The 22,738-nt window shown below is 48.7% G+C and overlaps 1 protein-coding gene across 7 annotated transcripts in view; it reads right to left on the bottom strand.

Annotated features, from left to right (window-relative positions):
• Nucleotides 1-753: 753 nt before the first annotated feature.
• Nucleotides 754-22,738, bottom strand: part of PBX1 (PBX homeobox 1) — a 154,581-nt gene continuing 132,596 nt past the window's right edge. Inside the window, exons 6-9 of one of the 7 annotated variants that reach the window (XM_062580941.1) lie at nucleotides 21,017-21,176; nucleotides 13,555-13,667; nucleotides 12,001-12,090; nucleotides 754-3,258 (exon numbers count right to left, since the gene is read on the bottom strand). In XM_062580941.1, coding sequence (XP_062436925.1) covers nucleotides 3,166-3,258; nucleotides 12,001-12,090; nucleotides 13,555-13,667; nucleotides 21,017-21,176 — 456 coding nt within the window. In that variant the 3' untranslated portion in view covers nucleotides 754-3,165. Of the gene's footprint in view, nucleotides 3,259-12,000; nucleotides 12,091-13,554; nucleotides 13,668-17,262; nucleotides 18,678-19,846; nucleotides 20,209-21,016; nucleotides 21,177-22,738 lie in introns of those variants that run through there. The other 6 variants (XM_062580945.1, XR_009959046.1, XM_062580946.1 and 3 more) reach the window with 6 other exon arrangements.

The raw sequence follows: 22,738 nt of genomic DNA on the forward strand, positions 1-22,738 counted from the left end.
TCTGAATATACAAGAACATTCATTATCAAATGTTCGTTATCATCAATACTACAAAGAACGAGACACAAATCGCAAGAAACAATGGAAAATGTTAATAAAGCTGAAAGAATCGTCGAGTTTTTTTTGTGTTTTTTTTGTTTTTATTTTTTTTGAGTTTCTGCAGTTTTTTGTTTGTTTTTTTGTGTTTTTTTTGTTTTGTTTTGTTTTTTTGGTATCGAAGTCAGGTTTTTCTGGGCAGAACAAAAAAAAAGAAAAAGAAAAGAAGAGAAAACCCACAACACTTTGGCGGGGGAAGGAGAAATACAACTGAAAAAAGGGGGGGGGGGGGGAAGGCAAAGTAAAACGGCAAGCGACCAGCCAGCTACGACAACGCAAACCGGAGGGGCAAAAAAAGGGGAAATCCAGAATGTGATTCGCAAAGTACCGTCAAGGAGGCGGCGCGGCGCCCGGGGGCAGGGGCCATCGCGTTCCCGCCGGCCGGCCGCACCGCCCGGCTCGGGCCCAGGCGACCGCGGAGAGGAGGAAGAAGAGGAGGAGGAAGAGGGGAGCGCACGCGGGCGGCCCTCGCGGGAAAGGACCCGGACCTTCTCTTTGCTCTTGGACGAACTCGCTCCTGCCCACCAAGGACCACGCGGCGCGCTCTCCAGCTGCCCTGCCTCCGTCTTCCACGGGAAGGACGCAAAGTCTCGCAACGCCAGCGACGCACCAAAAAAAAAAAAAAAGAAGAAGAAAAAAAAACCCAACAAAATGGCGGGAGGTTTTGCCATTTTTAACGCCTGCCTTTCAAGCGTGCTGAAGTCGTACTCCGATCCCCACCAGCTCGGAGTTTAAAAAAAAAAAAAAAAAAAGTATCTACTGAATCAAGAGTTCTCTTAATTGGGGAAATTCCCAAATTTCAAAGCAAGTGCTTGGGAGCGCGCTGGGGTTATTCCCTAGGGAAAGGCAGGCTTGACCTCTGCGTCACGTCAGTAACGCTGCCAGCCCAGCTCTGCAGGGTCACCGCGCATCAGGGCTGCAGACGCGTCGCCTCGGCGGGACCAAAATTGCTCGGGGCTGGGCTGCGGGCCAATCTCCAGTATTTTTTCCAATGGCAGGGTGGATATTTTTCTGGCAGAGCTTTAATTTTGAATGGTTCCCGCTCAACACCGATCATTATTCTGATCTCGAAGTAGCTGGCAAAGCAGACGCTGGTGCAGGAAGGGTGGAGAACGGAGCATGAGCCATGGACTTGGGCGAGCACAAGAGGCAGTGAAGAGGTATTACAGTTCATCACCCCTGTTACACACACACAGATCTGCACAAAAACCAGGCCCTCATCCTGCAAATCCCTACTCTGGACACATGGAGGGTTGGCTTGGCCTCCTTGCCTGCTGGAAGAACTTGCAGCCAAAACTCCTGCACTTCAATGTCCTCCTGCCTTATCACGTATCGCAAAGCTTGGCCAATTGCACAGGGCAAATTTGTTATCTTGCTCTTAAACGAGAGTCCCCACCATCTATCTAAAGGAGTGTTTCAGCTGGAAGAAACCCTGCTTACCACCAGTCATCAGTCACCCAAAAAGCGGACCTGCAGCTGGCCAGGGGATCACTCAAGTTCTCCCATGACTTTGGATGTCACATTCCATAGTAACTCCAAGGACTGAAACCATCAGCTTAATTTGAAAAAAATCCTCAAGAGCGACATCCACTCATCTTACCGAGTTTCCCCCTCAAGCAAACCTGCTGTATTAACGGTAACCCAGTCCATTCACCTTGCGCATAGACTGTGTCCAGCCTCTGAGATCCAACCTTGGCTTCCTGCACATCCTTACCAACCCTAGGAGCTAACTACAGACCGTGCTGCCATGGTTGCTCCTCCACACGCGTGCCAGGCATCACTGCCTCTCCGGCATGGTTTGGGAAACATAACGGCCAGAGGAGGCCCTGCCAGTACTTGGGAAACCAATGTCCTTCTTTTCCGTGGCCTGGTACACCCCCAGTGTTCCTGCTCGACTCTACAGCAGGTAGCCCCACAGGTGAAAATACAAGCCAACACTATGCAATGCTTTCCTTGATACAAAAATCCACCGCTGGCCTCCCTAGGTGCTGCGAGAAAACTGCATGGGTCCCATCAATCATTACTTAATGCTTGATCATGTAAAACACTGTGGACGCGCTCAGTGCTTCCGTTATCAGTGATGATAATTTCTCACCTGCCTCCTCCTGCTTTGTTCCTTCCCTCCTCACCTCCCCGTCCCTAGCAGTATCGCGGCGAAGGATACCGGTGGGCACAACTGTGGGCTTTGCTCTCTCTTGGGGCTTTCCTGCAAAGCACACGCGGGTGAGCAGCACATCTGGTCCAGCTCAGAAAAGCCAACGTGTTTGAGATCTGCAGTAGAGCAGTGCCGGGAACAGCACGGGCTGGCTGTTTCCATGGGTCTGGGAATGGCCCGGTACCTTTTGAAAGCCGGAGGGAGCAACAGCGGGGGAACTTGGCTCTTTTTCTTACATGCAGCGGGGTCACATTCATCTGCCCCGTAACCGGCACTGCCCTGGGGGAAACCCAGCGAGGCATCGGCACTACCGTGGCGCGGGGAGGCAGGCTGCTAGCTCTTCCCAGCACCGGCGGCGACGAGGAAGCAGCAGGACAGAGGGCTGCTGTGGCATTTTTCTACTGCGAGGTAGCGTGCAAGAAATGGGTGGGGGCGGGGGCTGCCCGGGAGGGAAGGCGCGAGACTCGACTGAGGTACATTTTTGGCTCCTCAACAAGAAACCCAGCACGAGGCCGTGCACTGCTTTTGGTTTGTTTTTTTTTTTCCTTTCTTTTTTTTTCCTTTTTTTTCTTTTTGCGGCGGCAATTTTTGCTTTTCCTCCTTACAATTCTTCTACCTGTCGAAACAGCCTTCGGTGGGGGGGGGGGGGTGTGGGGAGGGAGGGGGGTGTTGTGGCGGTGGCGAGGTGGGGGAAGAGTGGCTTCTACCCAGAAAAGAAAGGGAAGAGAGTATAAAGAAGTGTCCAGATTGGCTGAAAAAAGCATCCCGACGAAGAGAAGAGAAGAGAAGGAGTCTTCGTGTATGTGCTGATTGGGTTCACCTCCAGTCTGACTGCTGCGGTGTTCGGAGAGGCCCCCTCCCCTCCCGCCCCCGCCGGGGGCCGGGCTCAGCCAGGGATGCAATTTGCCGGGAGATCAGTTGGAGGTATCAGAGTGAACGCTGCCAGGGCCTTCTGTGGGGGAGGTCACCGATGACGGGGTAGTAGCGTCTTGCCAACCTCCATTAGCCTGCGGGAATGGAGAGACACAGCTGGGTGAGCCGCCGCGCGCGCCCACCGGCACGGCTAACTCGGCCCCTCCGCCGCGGACCCCCTCGCTTCCGCAGCAGCAGAGCCACGCTCGGACGCAACCCGAACTCGGCATTATTTTAACCCCAAATAGGACCCTTCCCCATGGCTCCATCCCTCCCTTGGCGGGTTTCGGGGCACCTTTCCTGCCGCAGAGCAGCGGTGGGGTGGGACCACAGGCTGCCCGTCTCCAGGGGCTGCAGGGCCACCCGCGGAGGGGGTGACTCCCCGCCACGCTGGCCCTTACGGCCACTGGAAGCTATCGGCCCTGCGCCTTGTCCTCACGAAGGCTGGCTCCTTCTGCTTGACTCATCCTGGCAGGGCCATACAGAGGAGACCTGCCTCCTTACACAGCCGCAGCTTCCTTGCATTTAGCTTATCTGACACCCATCCCAAGAGCCCGCACCGGATGTCACTTTGTTACAGAGCCCACATCCTGAGACAACCTCCTCAAACGCCATCCCGAGGTGGGGGGGGGGGGTCCGTTAAATCCCTCCTGTTGAGGGGCCTGCTCCTGGGTGAGCCCCCGTGGCCAAGCATGGTGAGGTTGCAGAGGGCACGCCAGAGTCCAGCTCTGTGCCAGCCCCCTGCATTGGCCCTCCGTGCTCACCAGGAGCCCATCCTCAATGAACTCCTCCGGGTCACATTGCAACGGGCTCACCAGGGCCCATCCAAGTGGTCACACAGCAAAGCAGGGTGGGAAACTCGTTTCTCCTCCTAAAAACAGGCCAGCTGGTACAAGAGGGGGCAATTCAAGACATGGTGCCTTCCCACACAGTGCTGAACTTCCAGGCCTCCTGAGAGCAGAGCTGGCCAGAGGAGCCCCCACAGCAGTGAGCAGGAGCAGAAGCTGCTCCTTTCCGGCTGCTGCTTCCTCTCGGAGTTGCCGTCCCCTTCGGAGAGGAGCAGATGTCGCACCCAGCTTCCTCGGCTTGCTCTGACATTGATTCAGTGCTAAGCTAATTAATCCTTCCCAACTCCTGCGCGCACTCGAGTTGGTAACAGCCGCTGTCCCGCTTTAGACATGCCTGGGCTGCTTGGCCCTCTCCGGCTGCCTCTGCCAGCGCATCCCTCCGCTGATGCGGGGCATCCATCACCAGTCCTGACGGTCCCGGCGCACTGGGACCACGCAGTGGCTGCAGAGCTCCTCGCGTCAGCGCAGAATGCAAGGGTGGCTGGAGGGGGGCTGTATGCCACTAGCAAGGATGTTCTGGGGATGTGGTGCTTCCCCAAAGTGGTGCCAGCAGCAAGGGGAGGAAGGGAAAGGAGCAGAAAGCAGTCCATGACTGCCCGGTGGTTACACATGCTGACCATCACTTCCCTGCTTGCCCCTTACAAAGGGCTACTGGCAGGCAGCTGAGACGGGACCAAAGCGGCTACCACAGAGCTGACCACGAGCCAGCCACAAAAACACAAGCTGGAGTAGGAAAACTAACTTGCACCAGGGCATGTAAAAAGTAGACAGGGAAAAGACAAGAGCCACATGCACAACCAGCTTGTGCATCCTTCTGCATGCACTTCTAAGCGTGCAAACACATGTGCTACAACCTCAGCCCATGCCTGCAAAGGTATTTAGGCAACACAAAGACAGGAGCCGCGGTCTGAAGTTGCTGCTGGATCTGCTGCATCCAAGATGGCTAGACTACACCTTGGGCACCAGTGTGAAACCAGGCGATCCATAGACAGTTATGGCCTTGTACCACCCAGGAGATCCCACCAGCACGTGTGCCCACCAGTTCACCAGGACAGCTGGCCACATGGGGGGCAACTTGCAGCGGGCCCCCATCGCCCTCCGCAAGGCAGCACATCACACCGTGCCCGCACGCAGGCACTGATACGTGCAGTCTGTGTGTTCCCCGAGATCCAATATCCACCCTTACACATCTTGGACCACTGCAAGAGGCAGCAATTACCGTAGATTATCAGCCCGACAATGACAGGCCATGTAAAGAGAGACACAGAGCCAACTCCACCGCCCAGAGACTGGCATATTCAAGTACACTTAGGACATTAATAGCAATTTACGTGCCATCAGTGAGAGAGAACCACAATAGCTGTGCTGGCAGCCTCTTATTACAAAGCCTGTTATTTGTTGGAGTTACAAGCTATAATCACAACAGAAACTTTCAAAACCCTTATCTTCCGTGACGCACCAAATCTATTTCAGAGCCGTAATTGCTATGTCACCAGAGCGTTTGCTGCTTAATGCACTCAGATGCCATTTAGTGTTTGCAGGGTCATTACAGCGAGCAGAAGGGGGGAGGAGGGGGCCTGGTGGAGCAGGGCTCGGTCCCTATTGTGCTGAACTATTTTTAGGGAGGCTTTTTTGTGCCAGTTGCGATTGAAAGGAGCAAGAGGGAGAATGCCTAAGAGACAACGACTGTCGTGCCTTGATATTCATAGAACCATAGAATGGTGAGGTTGGAAGGGACCTCTGGAGGTCATCTAGTCCAACCCTCGGCATAGCCCATATGGGGATTGAACCCACGACCTTGGCATTAGCAGCACCACGCTCTAACCAACTGAGCTAAACCATATTCAGCATCTCTCTCCCTGCTCCCTTTTGCCCCCCAAAATGCTGGGAAGCCCCATGGTACTCAAGATCGTGAATCACCTTCCTGTTTTGCAGGGAAGGAGCTTGTACCCTCAATGACCACCTCTGTCACAGCATCCAGTGAGAAGACAAGAGGACTTCAGTGAGGTGCTGACCTGGCGTCCCATGGGGTTTGGTCCCAAAGCCACTTCCCTCAACCCCACACATCCCACAGCTCTGCTCTCCCAATCTAGTAAGGCTCCCCAGCTGTGGGTGAAGCAAAGGGAAAGAGGCTCCAGGGTTGGCCACAACTGGAGCATCTTGGTCCACCTTTTGCTGCATGGTATGGACAAGCCCTCCACAAGGAGGCCGGGTCCTTAGTCTAGTTGAGGGCGTACATACCATCCATATTCACCCTCTGATCCCAGAGTTCAACTCGTAACCAGCAGAGTTCACTGACACCTGAACAAAGTCCGGGAGCCTGCTGGGTACACTGTGGGTGGTGGGGTTTGAACAACAATTGTGGCAATGGGCAAGGCCACATGTGCAATACATCCAGACAGCCCTGCCTCTTTTCCCTAACCAAGGAGTACAGTTGAGATCTGACCATAATAAACACTTTGGGATCTGCTGTGATAAACACCTCCCTCAAACACAACTGATTTTTCTGAGAAGTCAGCAGCAACCGTTGCTCCTTGTAGACCCGCTGAGGAGACCCTACACAAAGCTGGGACTTCTTCAGGAGGGACAGAAGCCAAAGACAGAGCAAAGGACTTCAGGACATCTTTTCAAACATTATCTTCTGGTCCCAGTGCATGGGAAGGCCTTGGTGGCTGTCCAAGTTGTGGAGCCACAGTGATGGATTGCTGAAGCAACGGTTTTCAGTGCATGTTTCTTTTATCGCTGCAGGTCTCACAGCATTTTTTGTCACCTCCAGCAAGTCTGGTTGGCTGTCAGCCCAGGGGTTGGTAGCTGAGTTTCTGGCTCTTTTTTTGATGAGCTTTCTGCTTTGCATGGAGGCTCTCTCAGCATCCTGCTTTTTGTGACCAAATCCTTGTCCCACCATCAACAGGGCAGGCAGATGTCAGGTCAGCCTCCAAATGCATCAAATACAGGGGAAACTGAGAACCCGACAGAATGGGAGTAGCCTCAAAGAGATTTCATACATGTGGGTTTTTAAGAGCCTATTAGTCTCTCCTTATGATATGCATTCAAGCTCTTATTAAACAACAGGGAACCCAATCAGATCTGGTCAGCCCTGGGAAACAAAGCTCCTCGTTTGCCAAACGATGGGTGGCTAACAAATGCCTGCAATCTCAGGCTTGCAGGCAAGCTGGATGAAGGGGCTGCTATCATAGGCCCTGTGTGATACATGCTAGATACATGCCTCTCTCGTTGGCGCTAGTCCCCTGCCCCAGGAAGCTGAGAGGCACAGAAGAGCTCAGAGGTTGCTGCTCTGTAGTGAAGCTCCTCTTGCAACCACTCTTGTGGTAGACCCTGTGCTTCCGCCTCTGGGTCAAGGAGTCAAAGGGGACAGAACAGGGGACATACATGAGTACATGACAGCAGGCATCTGGCAGAATCTAGGAATATCCAAAGTCACTTTCCAAGAGTCATGACAGCAGCTCCTTTCTTACAGACTTCAAGGCCAAGCAAAGGTGTCTCCCACAAGCCATCAAGTATGTGATGGATGGGCTCATGGACACAATACCCCTATTAGATCAGCTCTTAATTGTGAATTGCAGCTTGTGGAGGGGCAGAGCTACAGATGCTTTCTTTGCAAGGCACAAATTCTTGGAGAAAGGATTCTCACTACAATCATCCTACAGGTATTAAGGCCACTGAAGTGCACTGTGATGATCCCTGCTTTCAGCTGACAGGAGTGGATGCAAAAATCAATCGTATGCCTTGCTTCTGACTACTAACATCTTAAAGACAAATACTGCTGTGTAAATACACACAGCAAGACAGAACAGCATTTATAAATAAAAAATTTGCACACTGATGAATTTAAATATCCCCCCGTATTAGACTTCTAAACAATCCATAAATTGTCCTGTCCAGTTTTCTCTGTTAGAAGGCTAGGGATGGAAAGAACAAGGGAGAAAGACAGGGGGAGCTCGGACTGCAAAAACAAATTTCTGAAAAAGTTTTCATTAAGATGATTATACCTCATTAGTTAATTAGCTGGCTGATGTTCTATGCATTTGTAGCAACCTCATTCTGAATTACAAGTATGCTCATGGGCAAACCCACGGGAGCAATTGCACTTCACAGTGCAAGTGTGTTGCTACATCGAGGGAGCCCTGTCCTGCAAAGATCTCCCTGCTGAACCAGTGGCGAAGCACTGAGATTCACTCAGTACTTAGCACTTGTCCCCAGATGGTTTTAACAGGGAAGAATCCTTTGTGCACTTAGGCTTGCAGGGTAGTGCAGGAAGGGCAACACTTTGGCTGAGGCCCTCCAATAGATTATGGGAATAATATGGGTCTGACTTTTATTGGAGGTCACCAGAATATGGACTTGTAAACCTTTCGAAAATCTCAGCTTTAAGGACCCAAGAGCGGGTATACATGCAGACCCACACGAAAAGGCACCATCCAGGTGGATCAGACACCTGAAGTTTAACTGTGCAGAAAAACCGAACATCAAAGCCTGCAAGAACAGCATGATTAACTCAAAGCAGCAACTCCTTTCAGGTAGAGGGGCCCTCCTTCCTCCCAGGACCATCCGAGGCAGGCAGAGAACCTGTATGAAGGCTCCTGTGCTGACTGCCCCACCATTGCTCCTGGAACGGACATGCGAGGCCACAGACCGCCCCGTCCTCTTGCTGGGAAGTGTGCTTCCCGACGTATCTCCAGCTGGGATATGAGAAGTCAGCTGTTTTCTCTCTGCCTCAGACATCACTGCAGGTCAAAGGGATGCGCTGGTTGGGACATAGCTGATTATTCTGGTAACGATGCAGAACTGACTGCAGCCCTTTTAACCCCGCAGAGCTGATGGGAGCAGCACGGGGCGTTCTGTCAGCCGTCGAGCAGCTGCGACTAGCAGACACATTCGCAGAAGAGCCACAGAGGAAACTGGGCTTTGGGTATATTTTTGTCCTCGGCTGTCATGACTTACACGCATTTAAAAATTCATCCTCCATCAAGGAACGCAAACCCTGTGTGTCGTCTCCCTTGCCAAGGTCTGTAACGGTGAAGCTGGGGAACCTGTTTCTGACTTCCCAGACCTGACGGGCTCTGGGGAAGACTTAACCTCAGCCCTATACAGAGATCTTTGTGACAGGGCTCTTGATTAGGTTTCAGTTCACCTCTTTCCAGTGGCTCACAGGGATGCTCGAGTTATGCAGGGGGTGTAGTTTTCTGTGTCACAGGCACCTTTCTCCTGCAACCTGCTGCCCTTCCTCAGCATTAAAAGGTTTAGGGAAGAGGCAGGAAAAACCCGCCTGCATCTTCAGCGACGCTACAGTGCTCTTCTTCCCCATGCCTACATAAAGCAGTTGCCTAGCCTTTGCAGAGGAGCAACGCTTCCCCAGAAGGTAGCCACAATTCAAGGGTGGACAGACCACACAGCTGTGGTTCATCAAGCACTTTGGGATCTAGTTGGAAAGACACTAAGTGACAATAAGAGCCACAGAGTGGAACATGCTGCCAGGGATATGAGGGAAGTTAAAACATTCAGGGAGAGAAACACAACCCAGAAGATGCTTCCTAAACTTCCTGCTCAACTCTAAACAAAAACTCCCCTACTCTCTGCCTTGCTTTAGGTGCCTGCCAGAGTTACAACATCTATCTTTGGGGAAAATGCACTACCTGAAACTGAGGAGTCATTCCCAAAACCTGGGCGGGCGTTCTGTTCGCTTGCCACCCCGTCTCCCTCTGAAGAGCGTTCCCATGCCTGGATCCTTTGGGCCAATCGAGCTTCTGCTGTCCTAGAAAATCAATCCAAGCAGCCGTCCCAGGCATCCAAGCACACATCCCAGATCTCCACCCGGGAAGCGCAGAGCAGACCACAGAGCCTCTGTCAGCTTGCCAATTCCCAGTGCTGTCTGTGGTAATATGGGCTCTCCCATTACCACTATTGCTGACAGCTAGAAATAGTAGCTCCGTTTTTCTCTTATGTGGCTTACGAGTTTACGCTACCTCTTTCTTCTCTCTCCCTTGTCCCCCTCCCTGCCTCATAATCCCCAGCAGCAACCCTCCCCCCAGATTTTGGCTTAATCCAGCCTACTGTTATTTTCCAAGCCAACTGCAACCATAATCAGCTCAGCCTCTTTCCTTGGGGGTATTTTAATTTATACAAAAGTATCATCTCTTATCATGATCAGCCTCCGATTCATTTACTCTTCCAGTATTAAAAAGCCAGAAAGGGAATAAATTCAGCGCACAGAGAAATTAATGCGGAACGATAGGCTCTTTCATGTGGCATTTTCAAGCACCGTTTTTGCAAAGGGCTTATGTAATGAGACATAATTATCTGCACATGTTCAATTACATTACTTCACAAATCCTCCCCGACTCTGCCTCATGACGTCAAGCTTCCTGCTAAGCCCCAGCACCCACTCCATCTCCACACGCCCAAGCGAGAGGGGAGGAAAGCACCCAAGCCTACCAACCGCCTCTCCCACCTTCCTCACACATTGGGGCTCTCCCCGCCTCTGCCACACCAATGGCTGGAAGACATTTATGTGCAAGGTCCTGCCTGCGGCAAAACCCAGGTGGCCTCCTTGGCCAAAAGGGTGAAGGGACTCAAAGGGAGACGCGTCAGGTCAACGCTCCCACTGGGCTGCCTGGACATGGGGCTGCTGGGTGAACCTATGTTGGGAGCCAAGGCCATGTTCTCCCTTCCCTGAGTGAAACGTAGAGGGAGGGAAGAGCTGGAGGGTGTGAGGAAGCTTTCAGTGCTTCCTCTTGTATCATGTCTCCTTCTCAGTGCCTTCATTTCAAATTGACAAGAAGTCACAGATGCTGGCTGGCAGAGCCGGGAGCTTCCCAGACGTCCCTCCACTACGCTTCTGGAGGTGGATTGCTTGGAGAAGACACCCATGGTGCTGCCGGGAGTGACACGAGAGGTGGAGCAGTGCTCTGCTCCCCCCCTCGCCAACCAGATTCCTCTTCTAGTCCTTCCCTCAAGCCACATACGCAGCAAAACACAACAAATGCCGCCTTCCTGCCTGTCCCAAGATAATCCCACCTCAGTCTGTACCCTCCTCACCACTCAAAACGGGCTGCAGTGATCATAGTGGTGGAAAGCCACGTCCATGGCCAACCACCCCCTCCTCCCCTCGCCGCCCCAGACAGCAACAGCAAAACCCACTCCGCAAGCACAGCCTCCTTTTCCAGGCTGCCCCCTTCTCCCAGCTTGCTGTCACCGTTGCTGAGATGGCGGACGATTGATCTGAGAAATGAAGTTGGATTGCTGTCCCAAATCTACACTCGGTTCTCCTTGTGTGTGTCTGATCGATTTTGCCCTGTACGACACAGCTTGTCGCTATGAATTTTCATGCTAGTCAGAACCCGCCAGCGCACCCAGGAACAAGTAGAAGATGTTTTGAAGCCCTCCCTCCCCCTCCCATCCTCTCCCATTTCTGTTGGGTGAGGTTTTCTTGGGTTGCGTTTTCTTTTGTGCTTTATTTGTGACCGTCACTACGATCAACTCCATCGTCACCATGTTTTCAACGCCCTCCCTCTTCCCGGGCCCAGCTTCGGCTGCTGGCTGGGGATGGGTTATTTTTAGATGGCCGCTCCAGACGCCGCCATTGGCCTCCTTGCAGAGAGATTTTTGAGGCCCGGGCGTTCATGGTGACATTCCCCACCGCCGTTACACTAGGTGTCACCTGTTTAGCAGTTCCTCTCAGCTGAACGCGTGTGGCCGCAGGTGCCGTGCGAACGCTGATCCGCTCTGACAGGCCTAGACGCCAGCTGCCTGCACAAAGCCTGCCCAGTCGCCACTTTTTTTGTGGGCACAACTCTGCCGTTGGCGTGACCGATACAGAAGCAATAAACTAGGTGACCGTAAAAGCAAAGACAAGTCCTACTAAGTGGCATTCTGAGCCCTATGGCTTTGAAATAATTGGTAGTGAGAGAACAAAAATGGAAGAGGGGGGAAAAAAATAAAACAAGAACCCAAGCCTATTTTTTTTCTTACACTGATGCCCTGCGGACTATACATCTGACTTGCTGCGAGTCCGTCACTGTATCCTCCTGTCTGGCTGATAACATGGCGAAGGGTATCCACCTAAACAAACCAACGACAACAAAGACATAAATTAGAGTGGAAGAAAGGTTAGTGGGCAAAGCTGCTTCCGTTCATCTTTGGCATGATAAAAACAAACAAATAGTAATAGTAATAAAGGTATATATTTAATAGAAGGAAAAAAAAGGACTGTGATTGGTCTGAGGGTCACATTCAAGGTAGAAGACTGTTCCTGCCTCCCTCACCTCCCGCCAGCCTGCTCCGGTGGCCTTGTCTCGCTTTGTTGTTGGTCTCGAGTCTTGTGACAGAAACAGCAAAGAGGCAAAACAGCGTGGCAAGCACAGAGGTTGGACTTGCTGGAGCATGTCCCTGCAGCTGGCTCACGGTTGCACCTGAGGACCTCCTTTGCTTCCCCCTATCCCTTGTCACCTTTTGGCCCCAAGCACCAGGAGCTCACGTCAGTGGAAGGAGATCCTTGGAGTCGGGTAAGTGTGGCTCCTCCCTCCATTTCAGAGGGCCCGGAGAGGGAATACACCTACCACCACAAACAGATCGCCATCTCTCCTCCATGTGCCCCCTTCCTCTCCCTCCACTGCCTCATCCTGGCCCCGGCAGCAATACACATAGTGAGCAGAGCCCATCGCACATGGAGGGCATCCTTTCTCTGCGTCCAGCTTGGTGAGGGGAGCAACCTTGGCTTTAGAAAGCTCTCTTTGCCCAGCATGAAGGTATCAGAATGGCTGTCATTTCTCAACACGATACAAAGTCTTAGATGCCAGAGAGCAGACTCATGGCAAATCTGGACATCAGATGGGAAGTGGGAGATCAGAGTAAGTTATTGTTTCTTCTAAATTCTTTATTTTTGCTCAAAGTATGGGTTAACATTTCAGTAACAGTGCCCAAAGTTTCCTTGCTCTCTTGCTGGTCTGTAAATGGGTGGTATGAGTGCCTGAGCTTTAGGGAGATGGGGAGATGACCAGGGGGTGGCTTTTAATAATAAAAAAAAAATAGCTGCTGCATATTTCAGCACTTTCAGTAGACACCTGGTTCGGCATCAAAGGAAGCCTTGTAAAACGAGACACCAGTCCAAACATCTGGCCCCTTCCCTTGGAAGAAAAAAGCAAGCAGAACCTAAACCTCAGCTGCTTTCTTTTGAGTACATGCCTGTTCTCCTAAACCTCCTCTCCTCCTACTATGACTATCAAGCCAGAGCCAAATGCATTCACAAAGTGTGGGCAAGTTTCCTCAAGACCATGGTTTGTTGGTTTGTTTGGGTGTTTGGTTTTGGTTTCTTTTTGATCGATTTTTTTGGTGGTTGTTGCTGTTGCTCTTTTTTTGGTTGGTTGGTTGCTTTTTTTGGTTTGCTTTGTCTTTTTTAAGTGTTGGTTGTTTCATTTGTGCTGGTTGAGATTTGCTCTTTTCGGACGGGAGGGAGACGTGCCAATACAATCAAAGGCTCCTCCAACACTAATGCATTCACTGGCAGTACATCGGATGGGTCCCTACCTGTGACTGCACGTTGGCTCCAACCTGGGCCCCTTGGTAAGAATCCCCATTGAGAGACTGCACGCTCATGAACAAATCTCCAGAGTTTGACATGTTAAAAGAACTGGAAGAACCTGGAAAGGAAAGAGTGAGGCACCTGAATCACAGAAAGGAAAAAGATCCACCCCATGACTCTCAGCCAAGAGGAAGGAACAACATGCAAAGCAACCACAAAAACAAAACACACAGTCAGGTTAGTAGTATGAAGAACAGAGCAAGCAAAAAAAAAGGATGCACTCTTAAGGTTATTCAAAGCCACATGTTGTTACACCTCAATGTCAAGAATGTCTCTGAACAGCTCCTCTGCTGGAGGAAGGATTCTTCATGCTCTGGACCAAAAAAAAAACAAATCCCAGCCTAGAAGACTCGGACAGCCATTCCCATTTCAGGGCATAAAAATCCTTTAGACAGTTTTGAAAATTTTGATTTTGGAGGTGTCCACCCAGCAGATTCCACTGGGGAACAGAATTACACAAACAAGCCTCGCTATCGAAAGCAGAAGTTTTTTCAACAAGGCTAACCAGATCCACGCTACTGTGGCTCCTGAGAAGCTCAGATCAGCCTGGTTAAATCTGCACTGATCTCTGCCAGGTGAACATATCCAGACACTACCCAATTGCAAGGTCAGAGCTCCCGCTGAATTAAGGTGAGCTCTGCGAGGGAGCAGTGTGGAGTTTGCCTTCAGGACACTGCAATAGTAGGGATGTCACTGTTCTCCACAAGAAATTCATCACTGGTGGGAACTGCAGCATGCCAAGAGTGAAGGAGCACAAAAATGTGAAGGCACCTAGGCTAGCCTTCCATTACCAATCACTTTGGCAATTATCTTTCATTGTGATGGGCTATAAGAGAAAGCAAGGGCGTCATCTTTCCTGCTGGGCCAGCTGCCCAAGAAGAACGAGTTCTGCAAGCAAATTCTCCACTGCATGCACCAGTCGCCAACGTTAAACTAAAAAAAATGGTAATAGTAAAGACAGCTGGGTGGGATAAGAAAAAAACCCAAACCAAATGATTAAAAAAAAAAAAACTTCCTGCCTTTGCAGAAACAAGGTTTTCTGCTTCTAGTACTGAGATAGATCTGAGCATCTACAAACTGCTAAATAGGAGAAACAAACCCACCATGTAACTGGAAGGTGAGGGGGAGGGAAGGGGGTTAAAAATAAACAAAAAGGTTTTATGGGATTATTTCAGAACTTATCGTGCAGATCAGCGCGTTAAGTGTGAGACAGCTCAACGTGCAGGGTTTGGTTATAAACATGACGTTAGCCTTGGAAAGGAGAGACTTCAGGGGCCCAGGTCAGCTATGCTTTCAGCTCCAACCCCAAATACACTCTCATCTTCTCTACTGCCATTTCCAACTTGGAAGAATGGCAACCACAGTCCTGGTGGAATTGCCCAACTATAGCTCATGCGTATGCTCTGAGAAAGGCCTGACAGCCCCTCTCTTGGCCTGTCCTAGAGAGGGATGGAACACTCTAGACAGACTCCAGCTCTCCCCTGGAAATCAAGCAGGAAGACTCCTCTGATAGAAATCACCTCCAAGAAAGGTCAGGGAGCAGATGGGAGATCTCTGCTAGAGGTTTCACGTTCACTAAACTTTCAACTGCGCTCTTTGCAAAGGGCTCTTTTACCATATGCTAGCAAGTCTCATATTCAAAGGAAGGAAGAAAAATCACTGCTAGATACTACACTCAGGATAGTCAAGAGAAAGACTCATCTTGAGCAAAGCAAATCTTGGATCAGGACCCTCCCACTCATGCCTGGAAGGAGGCACAGCCAGGAATAGCTCCATTGTCTGTGTTCACTGCCAACCCTGCCCAGGGTGTTCCAGAGAACCATCAAACAAGGGTGCATAAAACAACCAGGACTAGTCACAAGGCAGCTGCCACCACCACCTCCTCCACCCCGCTGACAAAGGGCACTTGTCACTTCCCAGCCTCTCAGGTTACTTGCTATTTTAAAAGCAAAAGTCATGAAAGCAAGTAGGCAGACTGAGGATATGCCACCCTGACACTGCTCAGCTGTAATCATGAAGATGGGCACTTTTCACACACACAAAGATGCTTCTTACTAGCTTTTCTAAACAATCACTTTGAACAACGGGATAAAAACAAAAGGGCAGTAAGATGGTTTTGTTCTCCCACAGCAGCTGAAAATCAATGACTTTTCAGCTGACCCTCAGAAGAAGCAGAACATATTGTCCTGTTCTTCTAAGGTGAGCAAAAACCTTTGAGATCACAGCAGGCAAGAGAACTCGGGAATCCCTCAGCAACTGACAAGACACTGCTATCACTCTAGCCCCAGCAGAGCAACACAGTCTATCTTTCCCTACCAAAATAAAATAATAATAATAAAAATAAAACCAACATGAACTTAACTGATATTTTATTGAAACTTAACAAATCTGCCTGTAAAATTCAGGATAGGAGTGAGGAAATAAAAATAAACATCTACAAACTCTAGTTTTGAAAAGCGTTGGTGTCTTGGAAATCATGAGGAGCGCTAGAGATGTCACTTGCAAGATATACACAGCTATTGGCACAGGATATTTTTACAATATATGTGCATATCTAAACGGTAAATATGTCTTGCTGCTGATGTGGATGCAAAGATAAATATGCGCATACCAATGGCCCGCATGTATGGATGCGTCTGTATCACAGCCATAATTGCAGAGAGCCCTTTATGCCGCCTACTCTGCTGTTTCAGCATTCTGCTCTGTATGTACTAGCCATGTGTGAAAATTATGATGGCCCAAAGTCTCAGAGAAGCAGCTAAGAGGGGCTGATGCACTGGGGTGGTTGGGGGAAGAGGCAGGAATGAGAAGAGCCCTCAAAATTCAGATGCTAGTATCCTGAGTGGGGACAGGACCAGGGAATACAAGTCAAATCCTTCCACTGGAAGAAGCTCCATCATAAATCTAATCTATGTCTCTAAAAGGCTCAATTTTATACACACCAGAGCTTTTCAATGGTCATAATTTAATCTCAGAATTTGCAAGAATTGAGGTGTAATGATCATCTTTGAGCTTGTAAGCTCAGGATGAAAGGGCTCTGATCTGGGCATAGAAGTCCCTTGATGCTATAGTTAAGACAAAAACACCAGAAAAAACAGCACTCATTGCAGCTTGGAGCAGTGTGAAACAGTGGTTCATCTCCAGCATCTGTACATCTTATCAAACTCAAGGCCTGTCAACATCATTCCTTAGTGCTAGGTTTCCATCAAGCCAACAGTAACTCCAGGAAAAGTGGTGGAAATACTTAAAATGAAACAAGCTATGGCACTTAGTCTTGCTTTTGGGCGGAAGTCTACATTCACACAACGTCAACAAAGGGATCTCTTCAATTGCTAACACTTGCGATGAACAAAACTCTCTTGAAGTTTGCCTCCAATTAAAAAGTCCTCACAAGCTTGATTGCTTGGTGTTACATCAAGCACACAACCGGTGTCACAAAAAGTGGAGGAAGGCAGAGAAGAGAGAGGACACACAGCACAGTAACAATTAGGCAGTGCCAGATGAATTACATTTTCAGAAAGCATGATCGCTTCCATCAGCAGCTTTGCAAGCAGGTTTTTACAAAACAAAAAGATGAGTAAAAAAAACAAACAAAAAACAGCTCAGGACAATTTTGGCTGCTCTGCACGGAAGATTTTACTGAATGTCATCACCTGTTTGTGGTCCTTGAGGACTTTGGTTGGCAAAAGGGTTCATCCACATTAAATAACTTTCATTTACCATGTGGTTTTTGTGCTGAGATTGTCCAGGCAATCAAACTGAGTTTGGGGAGTTGTTAGCCCAAATGAGCCAGACATCTCAGCTTATTTGAACATCTGGCTGATAAAGCCCAACTGTGCGTATTCGAGATGAAAAGGTGTTTGACATTCAGGCCTGGGTGACTGAGGATGTGGGACCCTACTTCAAAATGTGCCAGATGGCTAGACAGATGCAGTCCTTGCCCTTGTCAATGTGTGGCCAATCTCTTTGACTGACTGTAGCCATTCACCGATCTCTGGTAACATGGGCACCAATGCAGAGAACAGATGGGCCTGTGTAGCCCCAGCAGAAATGAATTTAGCTCCTGTCCCAGGTCCCTTCACATACAGTTCCACATTCTCTTCCGACATCACAGCCCTCCAGGGACTACATTGCTGGGTGCTTCTTTCTCATGACCTATCTTCTGCCTACTTCTCTTTCTTCCAACACGTCTGTATTGAAATGAGAAGGCCCCCAATATTCCCAGCAAATCAAGTCTTTGTTCAGCCTCCTTCCTCATCAAAAGTCTCAGACAATGATCTGGAAATGGAAAAAAAGCCTGCAGTGTAATAGGAGAGGCACTATCCATGTTAGTTCTTCAACTCTTCATCCATTTCCATGTTCCTCCAAACACTACCCCTGCTCAGGGTGATTCAGCACATCAGAGGACTGGATCCTTAAGGGCCTTGACATCACCCTCCAAATCTTTAATGGAAGGGTATTTTACACCTAGTGTGTACAAGTGTATCCTTGCTACTAGCACCTACTGGGTGACCTGAAGCAGGGAAGGTCACATGACTTCATGCGTCATCAAGATACACCTTTGTCCAATACAACACAGTGCAGGGATGCTTGACAGAGTTGTTACATCTACATGGCTCAGCTGGTATGACGTGCTCAACCTGTCACACCACTGTTGGAGATAAAATCTTGAGACCTCTCCAGTCGTCTTCTCAGGAGAGGAACACACGGACATCCAACCCTACTATCACTGCAAGCTGACCCAGAGACTACTCTGGCACTGAAAAGAGGGTGTCTCCTCTGCTCTTCCGTTCCTTGATTGCAGTGTACACGGACGGTGGCAGGAACTGGTGGTCCAGGTTAGAGCATACGTTGTTTCTAGCAGAACAAGAATCTTCATGGCCTGAGAGCTCCCCTCACATTACTGTGCTGCTTAGTGAGCCAGAAAGAGGACCCAGGAGTTCAAGTCTTACATGTTAATAACAAGACTGTTTGTCCTTCCTTGAAAGTGTATTGTTATCCAGGGATTATCTTAGTTGTTTACTGCAGGGTACCAGCGAATTTATCTTCAAAACAGCCACATTACTGCCTGTGGGAAAGTCACAGAAAGAGACTTGCGCTGGAGCAGTATTTAACTGGACAGACACCGGGAAAATACCTATTTCACTCTATGTAGACCAGATTCAACCCATTTAAGTCATTTGAAGCTTTCCCCTTGGTATTCCAGGGCATTAGATCTGACTCCAATTGACGACAGAGGAAAAGAACAAAGGCTGTGTTTTGTTTCAAGCTGGAGCAGACTGCCGGACAATACCATATGCAGGAGGGTATCTCTGACAACACACACAATTCTGCTGTCTATCCTCCAGGCTTTTCTAAATGGGGAGGAGGGGTCTAACATCAACAGACTCCATCTGATCAAGTATTTTGAGTGAGCTGTTTGCAAAGGATGACATTTTAAAAACTGCATCTGAATCTTCAGCAGTTAAAACTGCTAGAAGGAAGAGGAAAAAAAAGAAAAGAATCAAAATTCTTGAAAACTATCTATCCTTGCAAAAACTCTAACTCTATAACTTCCTCCTGAACCTTCTGAGCACCTCACCCAAACGAGAGCTGGCAGCACAGCTTGCTCTGGCTGCAGTACAGCCTACCACAGACAACCCTGCGCATATAGAGGCGCGAAAGATGCCTCCCAGCAATGCTTCTGACCTTAAACCAAAAGCTGCAACATCTTCTACTCCAAGTGGGCTAAGAGTCTCCTAGCAGGAAAGCCCCCTGGAAGATAAGCAATTGTGTGTAGTGGCTTCTCTTCACTGGCCAACTCAATAAACCCACCAAATGCTTCTGTGCAAACCATCACACGAGTAACTGGGAGGTGTGGATGAGCTCCCCAGCACAGAGATCAACCACCGTTTACCACCTGAGCTCTTGGATAACAGATGGTCTTTCCCCTCCCGTGGAGGGCAGGTTTGGGAAAACAGCCAGAAACCCACACTGTTTTTTTTTTTTCATTTGTTTGACCCTTGGCTCTGCTTTCTTCACCTTCCTCCCAGATCCTCTAGATCCAGGAGCGTTTCTGGGGTGTGAGTCTTCTGGTATATGTCATAGGCAAAGTTGCACTCACTATATAGGCATGTCATGGTAACAACCAGCATTTGTATGATGTACCACCAATGGTCTGTTCAACATCTGGCTTTCTCTTCCCACCCACCTCCCCCTTCACTCCTCCATCGTTTCCTTCCTCTTAGCAGCCTACCTGATAGCAGCACGCTTCGTGCCTTGAAGAAAGGGTACTGTGATCAGAGACCAAGCTCCAAGACATACGGATGATACATTACCCTTCTCCCTCCCACCCCTAAAAAGAAAACAGGCACACAGAGATTTGTACGGATAATTTTAGGTACATGGCACTCATGAAGTTGACTTTTCTTCCTTTTAATGAGGACTCTTTTTTCCCATGTCTCTTGGGAGTTGAGCACAACCAGAACAAAGCATGCCAACCATGGTCTGGGATCACTTTTGGATCAGCTTGTCCCGTAGCAGGCACTGCGAACAAACTAAGTATCATTCTCTAGCAGAGGGGTTGAAATCTGGGCCAAGTGCTCCGTGCCTTTGACCCTCTAAACAAACATAATGGAAATCACAACAAATGGGGAGGACAAGGGGAAAGGGAAGGGGGAAAGGGAACAAAGCAACCCACGGATTTCAGTGTTTTCCATACTGACAAAAAGGGAAAATAAAATTCACACAGAGCACACTAATGCAGGTGACCCAGACACTGTCATGTAATCAATCAAAGATAATCACAGTACAAAGAAAATCAAACGATAAAAATCTATCCCGAACGATCCCCAAAATGGCATGAGCTGGGACATACCCCAAGTGTTGGGAACTATTAAAGCCACTCATGCTTTCAGCCCCTAGTGAAACAGAACAAGTAGGCAAGGACTTCTTTTTCTCTTTTTTTACTCTGTTCTCTTTTCTCCCTTCTCCTCCCTTCCCCCCCCCAAAAAAAGTAAATTTTTCTAGTCATTTTCCTGTTTTTTGTGTTTATCATCCATGCATATAACCCCCAGTACGTCACCATCAGTCACATGGTCTGATCACACCACCTTTTGAAAAAAAACAAAAAAAAAAAACCCCAAAAAACAGAATGGGAAACCAAGGAAGAAAAAAAAGAAAAGAAAGTATTCCCCTCCCAAAGCAAAAAGCAACCCCAAAATTTAGAAACCATCTATTGTTTTTAAAGACCACAAAAGTGAGCCAACCAAAAAAAAAAAAAAAAAAAGAATCAGAAAACCAAGGGGAGAAAATGCGAGAGAGAGAGAGAGAGAAAGAGAGAGAGAGAGAGAGAGTTATCAGAGGGAGGGGAGAAAAACAAACAAAAAATTGAACAACTAACAACCCAAAATAAAAAAAAAAACTAACCAGCTGAATTGGGAGTTGAGGGTGAGTTAGCCTGGCTTCCATGGGCTGACACATTGGTAGCCGTGACAGCCGTTTTGGCAGCATAAATATTGGCTTCCTCTTGAAATTTACCTATGTTCTTCTTGTACCGGATTCTCTTATTTCCAAACCAGTTTGATACCTAGAGCGAGTTTAAGAGAAGACAAAGACATTAAAGTTTCAGCTCTGGAAAGCACGGTTGGGTGAGGAAGGTGACTTAATTCAGGTTAAACAGTGCACATTCTTTTTTTTTTTTCCCTTGTTATCCCGGGAAATGTGAATAGATAGAAGAGGGCATCTTCTACCTGCTTTATCATACCACTCCCAGGAATGGCAGTCAGATCTACTTGGAAAAGCCACGTTTGTGTGGATACATCTGGTTCCTCTATGGATGTGATTTCCATTAATAGGATACTCCATAGCAACTGCTAATCCTCCCCCCCAGAAACACATACAAATCTTGTATGAGTTTAAAAAACTGAGAAAGCCAAATAGCCCTGCAACTGCAAAATTTAAAAATGAACATGTATTATTTTAGTACTTTTTATTTGCCTCCTCTGCAGTGTCCCTTTGACAAGGACAGCAATTCAATGCATTTCCTCCTGCTCCTTTCCCAGATGTCCCATTCTTTCCCTGAAGAGAAGCTTGTGTGGCTCTCAGGAAAAATCCCCAAAGAATTTATTTACCAGGACTTAGCTTGCTGTATGAGGCCCGGCTGACATACAAACTTGCCTCAGTGTCTTAAGTTCTGCTTTTAACTTGTCTGAGTTAAATCAGTGCAAAAGTCCAGAATTGAATGCTCGTAATCTAGCTGAAATCTTCTTTGTACTGATTTAGCATGAGTCACTATATAACTGAGAGTAAAGAACACATTCAGAGGAAGATTGGAAAAGCAGATTTAGGCACATCAGAAGACTCAACTTTGGACTCAGTGAACAAATGAATCCTTTGGAAAATGGGTATTTAAGATAGCTGAGATGATTTTCATTTCCCTCCTTTCTGATTTCTGTTTCATGCACCCCAGCTATGCTCAAGCTCAGGTTGTCAGCTCTTATGTCCTCACCCCTCAGAAAGTCTACTGGGAGATGAAGGAGGCAGGCAGAGACTATGGGAGATGTTTCCACTGTGATTTCCCAGAGACCTCCACGTGCCTGGTGCCTTCAAGTGCCTAAAAGTACACTGAATGACACTGGTTGATTTATTATAAAATTAAAGAAACAGTTGAAAAGGATGGGCCAGATCTGAAGTTTGAGTGAAGCAGTGTAGCTCTGCACATGTCAAAATTGGCATTTTCCTGGGTTGCAGCAGGGCAATGCACAATCCTCAGAAAGCTCCCTAAAGAGGTCGAGCAGACGATCTCTGCAGACTATCAAGGTGGCATCAGCACTGCAAATGCTTAGAACTACTGCGGCTTGGAGAATCCATCAGACGTCTGGATAAACATCTCAAAGTGTTCATGTCAGAGGCTCAGCACAGTGCTAGGAAACTCAAGCCTGTGAAATCTGGCTGCGGTATCCTGTCAGAGCTGCTTCTCTAGGGAAAATGTCAAGGTACCTTCTGAATCGCCATAAGCTCTTTACCCCAAATCCCACCCAGAACTGAGCTGACAATACCTTGTTCACTCACGGACACTGTATCACCACGAATAAGTTCACAGAAGACATGGGAAAGATTCAGTCTAGAGTCTGGGAAGCAGCTCTCAGC

The sequence above is a fragment of the Rhea pennata genome, chromosome 8 (assembly GCF_028389875.1).
Source record: "Rhea pennata isolate bPtePen1 chromosome 8, bPtePen1.pri, whole genome shotgun sequence".
In the NCBI taxonomy this organism is placed as follows: Eukaryota; Metazoa; Chordata; class Aves; order Rheiformes; family Rheidae; genus Rhea; species Rhea pennata.